At 39.0% G+C, this 7,274-nt stretch overlaps 1 protein-coding gene across 1 annotated transcript; it reads right to left on the reverse strand.

Annotated features, from left to right (window-relative positions):
- Positions 1-1,086: 1,086 nt before the first annotated feature.
- Positions 1,087-2,644, reverse strand: LOC106369633 (AT-hook motif nuclear-localized protein 29-like). Its single transcript, XM_013809762.3, has one exon. The coding sequence runs from the start codon at positions 2,052-2,054 to the stop codon at positions 1,185-1,187; it is 870 nt and encodes a 289-aa protein (XP_013665216.1). The 5' UTR covers positions 2,055-2,644; the 3' UTR covers positions 1,087-1,184.
- Positions 2,645-7,274: the final 4,630 nt, after the last annotated feature.

Genomic DNA, 7,274 nt, shown 5'->3' on the forward strand with positions numbered 1-7,274 from the left:
AGCCAAATGTTTTTCTTGTTTTGGTTTTTGGCAGGTCATGTAATGTTCTTGTGTTTCTACCATTAATCGAATCGTTGTAACCGTCAAAACTATCTCTTATGGTATGTTTATATCGTTGTAACGGATAAATATTTTTTGTAATTATATGTTTTTATTGTTATAACTGATAGTTAATTTTTTCGTAAGTTTCAAGCGTTACTTTTGTAAGATTTTGATGCGTTATTTTCATGATTGACCGATAAGATCGAAGAAAGATTGATAGCGATTCCATCCAATAACGAAGTAAAACTCATTTGGTTAAAAAATATCATCAAATCATGTTCCTAAGTAAAAACTTGATTTGAACTTTTGAAGGCCTTCAATATGCTCAAAAGGTTGTATATAAGGCTCTTTAGTTACATGGAGTATTTAACAAGATATATACATAAGATTTATAAATTACAATATTGAGGATTTTATAATATTTGGTAACTAAACAAGTGAAAATGAACAAGAACAAGTGTTTGATCCATTAGTTGACTTGACATACTCTAAATAGTAACATGCATTTATTGATTAACTTTCATATCCCAAATTGGGGATTGCGCATACGAGACAAATATATACGGGTGATGACTGATGAGTGAACTGATTATATTCATAAAATTGGCTTCTCTTATCATTTTATTTGTGAATTCAAGCGCATAACAAATACTCACTCCGTTTAAAAAAGAAACATATTCTAGAAAAAAAAAGTATTTCAAAATGATACATTTTTTCAATTTTCAATGTATTTTTTATCAACTAATAATGACTAATTGTAAACTTCAAGAAAATTAATTGCATTTTCTGAATTTTTATTAGTTTAAATTATAGGAAATAGATAATCACAAAAAATTATGCATTTAATATTGAAATTTAATATGTTTATTAATATGTGTGAAAAAACTAAAACATGTATCATTTTGAAACATGCGGAATAATTTATTGGGTTCATCACAGAACCCTGATGATTAACATAAAAATAAGAGAATTGTCGATGGAGAAGTACACCTAAAGACGACTCCATATGTTTATATTATGATAAACTAAATTAAAAACCAAAAGAACCCAAAATGAAAATGTCATTAATATTATCATGAAATGATTATTTATTTTCAATTGAAATTTTGGTTACAGGGAATTTACGGACATAAATTTCAAATCTAAAATGATGGTCTTGCAGCGGCTCCGTCTCCCCAGCCGGAAAACTGATCATAACCACTCATATTAACTCTTAGCTCTCCTTGAGCGACTCCAGACGGCGGTGTTTCTGAAGTGGCTGGCGGTGGAACTCCTCCTCCGACGTCTCCCCCACCTTCACCTCCTTCATCTTCAAGCGGAAGCCTTTCAAAAGTTGCGTTGGAGAACGATGCAGCCATCAGTATCACGGGACCAGAAGCCACAAGCGGAGCCACCACTCTTCCTCCGATCATCCGACCTTGTTCACCAGCAACAAAGATAGATAAACCACCGCATCCCGGCGGCGCGGGCGGCGGAAGCACCGTACCAGTGATGGAAAGAATCTCAAACCTTCCATGTAAAGTCACAATCCCTCCAGCTCCGGCTTCAGTTCCACCATTGTTCCCATGAGTCGTCACCCGCTGTCGGAGAGTGAGGTTAGCCACCGCGCCGTTACCACTGAGAATGGAGACACCTCTCCCTCTTCGGCGAGCGTAATTGTTGACGCTCTCAATTATGTCGGCTCCAGATGAGACTTCAAGAACATGAGATCTAAGCACGTTGGGGCTATCTCTTGTCACAATCACCGGTGGCTTCGGCTTGTTCTTAGACCCTGGAGGACGTCCACGTGGACGCTTCCCGGAAGTTGAGCCCGAGGTAACCTGGTCGGAATCAGGTTGAACCGGATACTTGTTGTTGGAGTCAGATTCATCATCAGACTCAAGCTGAGGTTGAGGCTGGGGCTGAAGCTGAGGTTGAGGCTGAGGCTGTGGCTGAAGCTGGTGGTGAAGCTCAGGCCTAAAGAGATTATGGAAGTATCTAGAGTGACCGGATTGATCATAACCACCGTCCATCACAAACGCATGTACTTTTTCTTTTTCTTGTGGCTCAAATATAATGAAATTGTGAGGGTAAAGATTGCTTCATATAGAGAAACTTTGGTGAAATCCAATAGAGAAGTCAAATTTCAGGGAGTAAGGAGCCAATAGCTTGAGTTGATCGGTTACACAAACCGACAAAAACAGAACAAAGAGACATAAATCAAAAGAGTGCTATTGTGTGTTTAAACCTTAACTCAGCTTTAGGGCAAGAGAGGAGCAGATTATTCACGCCATACGGTGTCGTATTACGAAGTGATGTGAAATGAATTGAGAAGCTTCAAATTATTTCACGTGCTGAGAGTGAGTTTGTGAGTAGCTCTGCAATACTTTTGTTGAACGATGAAAGCCAAAAGAAAATAAAACAACTGACAAAAATTAGCTTATAAAACTTGTATCTAATACACACAGTGTGGCATATAAAAAATAACATACCCATCATATCAAGAATATAAATAATTACTTTTATGAAAACCAAGAGCTGATGACAAAACAAAAAAGAAAACCAAGAACTGACTGCTGTGATATGTTTCTGTATTATTTATAAACATAAGAAATTCTTTATATATAGAGAATTACATGGTTGTAAAATAATGGAAAGACTAAAGAAAGGAAATACAAATATGTAAAGAGTACAAATCATAATCTAATAAGGAAAAGACAAGATGCCGATTCTCTCTCTCTCTCTCTCCTCACGGTCGACTCTCTCTCTCTAGCATTGGGCCGGTTATGGACATCCACAATATGATTTATAACACTCCTCCTTGAATGTCATAACCATACATGGATTGTAATACGCTTTAGATGTTGCCTCATTAAAACCTTGCTAGGAAAACCAAACACAGTGGGACAAAACCATGGTAAAGGAAAAATAGTACAACACGTATTACTCCCCCTGTTCTGAACAACTCGCGGCTGACCTCATGAACAGCCAAGATCTCCGAATGGTTTGAAGATGTGGCCGCGATCGTCTGCTTCATGGAACGCCATGATATGGCCGTTCCACCATGTGTGAAAACATAGCCTGTCTGTGATCGAGCATTGTGTGGATCCGAAAGATAACCTGCATCAGCAAAATCAATTAAACATTCTTTGTTTTGGTTAGTATAAAATAAACCCAAGTCTTTCGTTCTTTGCAGGTAACGAAGAACATGTTTAATCCCGTTCCAGTGCCTTTGGGTTTGACAAGAGCTTAATCTAGACAATAGATTCACGGCAAAACATATATCTGGTCGTGTGACTAGCCAAATACATCAAAGCTCCTATGGCACTGAGATATGTCACTTCGGGACCAAGGACATCTTTATCGTCCATCTTAGGACGGAACGGATCAGTGTCCAGGCCGAGGGACCTCACGACCATGGGGCTCGACAACGGGTGAGACTCGGCCATATTAAATCTCTTGAGTACCTTTTCTGTATATGACATTTGATGCACAAGGATTCCATCTCTTATGTACTCAAGCTGTAATCCCAAACAAAACTTTGTTTTTTTTTTCAAGATCTTTCATCTCGAATTCTTTCTAAGATATTCAACTGTTTGGGAAATCTCTCCAGAGGTTCCTAGGATATTTAAATCATCAACATACACTGCTATGATCACAAAGCCCTGGCCGAATTTCTTTATAAAGATACAAGGGCTGATCGGATCATTCTTGTATCCTTCTCTCTAGGTACTCACTTAACCTATTGTACCACATCCGGCCTGATTGTTTCAATCCATAAAGTGACTTATTCAACTTTATACAATGTTGTTCTCGAATACTCGATTTGTTTTTCAACTCTATACCCTCTGGTACTTTCATATAAATCTCATTATCCAGTGGTCCATATAAGTATCCAGTTACAACATCCATTAACCGCAAGTCTAGTTTCTCTCTTATAGCTAGACTTATGAGGAATCTAAAAGTAGTAGCATCCACCACAGGGGAGTATGTCTCCTCATAATCGATTCCTGGTCTCTGTGAGAATCCTTGTACAAGAACCCGTGCTTTATATCTCACGACCTTGCCGTGTTCATTTATTTTCCTCACAAAGACCCACTTATAGCCGACTGGTTTAACATCATATGGTGTCCGGACTATTGGTCCAAAGACATCTCTCTTCTTTAAAGAGTTTAACTCCACGTTTATATCTTCTTTCCATTTGATCCAATCTGATCGTTGAGTGCACTCATAAATAGATGTGGGTTCATGATCCTCATTCAAATCTATAAGTTCAAGTGCTACCTTGTATGCAAATATATCATCAATGTCGACATTCTTTCTATTCCATTGTATCCCAGACAAGACATAGTTTATTGAGATCTCATTATTATCAGGACCTTCACTACCTTGAATCTTGGCGTCCCAAGAATCAGTATTAGATACATCAAGGCCGGCTGCATCTAAGCATTCATGATCGGCCGCGATCGCTATTTGGGTTTTGGGATCGGCCGCGGTTAAGTCCCGAGATTTAGGAACGGCCACGGTCGTGTCTAGGGTTTCAACAACCTCGGTTTCATTCTCTGCACCTTTCTTAGTTTTCCGAGGGTTCTTATCTTTGGAACCTATTGGTCTACCACGTTTCAAACGTTGTCTAGACTTTGTAGCAACTTGATTGTGTCCCTCTTGAACATCAATTCTGATTTGTGCATTAGCAGCTGGTATATATGACTTAGTCACTCTTTTCGGACCAGCAAAGGAATCTGGCAATTGATTAGCTAGCTTTTGTAAATGTATAATCTTTTGGACTTCTAAATCACATTCCTGAGTCCGATGATCTTGCCAAGATAAGGATGTTTGATTCCATGTAATCTTTTTCTACCAGCTTATTGCTATCTCCCCCTAATGTTGAATGTTCGGATTCATCAAAGTGACAATCTGCATACCTGGCCTTAAATAAATCACCCGTAGTTGGCTCAAGGTATTTTATAATCATGGGAGAATCATATCCAACATATATCCCCATCCTCCTTTGAGGTCCCATCTTTGTTTTCTGTGGTGGAGCAATTGGTACATAGACGACACAACCAAATGTCTTAAGATGAGATATGTCTGGCTCATGACCCGTAAGCAATTTTGATGGGGAATATTTATGTTCACTAGACGGTCTGATACGAATCAGTTTGGCCGCGTGCAAGACCGCGTGTCCCCAAGCTGTGGCCGAAAGTTTAGACCTCATAAGCAATGGTCTAGCTATTAGCTGAATTCGTTTTATGAATGATTCGGCCAAGCCGTTCTGTGTATGTACATGTGCCACAGAGTGTTCCACACTTACCCCCATGGACATACAATAATCATTAAACACTTGGAACGTGAACTCACCAGCATTGGTCTCTATCATTCTGACCTTAGCATAGTAAAAGGCCAGTAGAGAGCGCATGTATAGACTCTAGGACTTTCTTATAGCCTTGGCCGATCTCTATGATCTGAAGTAACTCTTTGTTTCCTTCGCCCTTAGTATCAATATGAAAGCCATTCATTCGAATGTATTTAAAACTCAATAGGCTTCTCTTAGAGCTGGGTGAATACAATGCATCAGATATCTCTAGATGCGTACCCTTAGGCAACAAGATGCTAGCCTGGCCGTAGCCCTCTATGAGACTGGCTATACCCGGAATGATACTTTAGAGACTTCATATAAAAACTTTCATTCATTAATAAAATAAGTTCAAAGCAATCAAAACATAGAAAACATAAAGCAAAGAACACGTAAACATAGATGTCGAATTCAACTTCATTCTTTTAAACAATCTGAAGTTTCATAATCCACAAGATCGTCTCGTTCATGATTGAAATCATCTTCACCATCTTGATAAGTCATATGAGCTTCAGGATTCTTCCCTTTCAAACTCTCTTGGTAGAGGTCAACGAGATGTTTGGGAGTCCTACATGTATTGGCCCAATGATTATCCATACCACATCTATGGCACACGAATTTGGTCGAGTTTTGTGGCTTGAAAGATGTACCACGGCCTCGGCCATGTCCACGGCCTCGGCCATGTCCACGGCCTCCATAGAAGCCACGGCCATATGAGTTGCCTTGGCCTCGACCAAACAAGTTTCGGTCTCGACCACCACGTCCATGCCATGTTCCACGACCATGGTTGTGTTGGCTATCACTCTGGACATGGTTCGACTCTTTCTTAGCCTCTACGGTCGCATGTGCCTCAGGTAATGGGTTTGTTCCAAGAGGTCTCAATTCACTGTTTCTCATCAATAGTTCATTGTTATGCTCAGCGAGCAAGAGACAAGAGATCAGATTAGCATAAGTTGTGAAGCCCTTCTCACGGTACTGTTGTTGTAACAACACATTGCTTGTGTGGAAGGTGGAAAATGTTTTCTCAAGCATATCCTCACCACACAGTTTCAATTTTGAAACTATTTTAAACAGGGCCGAGTTATACTCGTCCACGGACTTGAAGTCCTGGATTCTGAGATTCCTCCAATCATACATAGCCTTTGGTAATAACATCGTTCTCTGGTGATCATATCTCGTTTTCAACTCTGTCCAAAGGTGTAGAGGATTCTCAATAGTCAAATACTGATCCTTGAGACTCTCAATAAGATGATGGCGTATAATTAATATCGCACTGTATCTATCTTTCTCACTTGCATTATTTCCCTCGGTGATACATTCACCGAGTCCCTTGGATTTTAAGATGATCTTAGCATCAAGTGTCCATTGCAAGTAATTATCTCCAGAGAGACTTATGGTAGCAAAATCCAAGTTGTTGATTTTCGACATCTGAAATCATATGTTTCATAATTTAGATTTAAAACTATTCAAGCGAATGCAATAAATATGCTCAAGCAATCCGGATTCTAGGTATGATGCAAATAGGTCATTCGTATATGATGCATACATGTTCAATCTTAGCATTCAGATTCTATATGCAATCAGTTCGTACTATTATGCATGCATGATGCAAACAAGCCGCACCGCTACAATCTTAGCAAACGGTTTCAATGCAATCAATACAATGGTTATTCGTTTTCAATCTTAGCAAACGGTTTTCTAAGTGTTCAATGTGTAATTGCAATCAAACAGTCGAGCAATGCAACAATTAGGGTTCATTCGAGAATGTATGAAAACTATCAATACTAGCCGAATCATTATCAAGACGAGAATGCATAAATCATTTAACCTAGCAAGCGATTTCTATTTCAATTCAAGCATTCGGTTTTAATCAATCAAACAAGATAGTATTCAATTT

Source organism: Brassica napus, chromosome C6, assembly GCF_020379485.1.
Source record: "Brassica napus cultivar Da-Ae chromosome C6, Da-Ae, whole genome shotgun sequence".
Taxonomy (NCBI): domain Eukaryota; kingdom Viridiplantae; phylum Streptophyta; class Magnoliopsida; order Brassicales; family Brassicaceae; genus Brassica; species Brassica napus.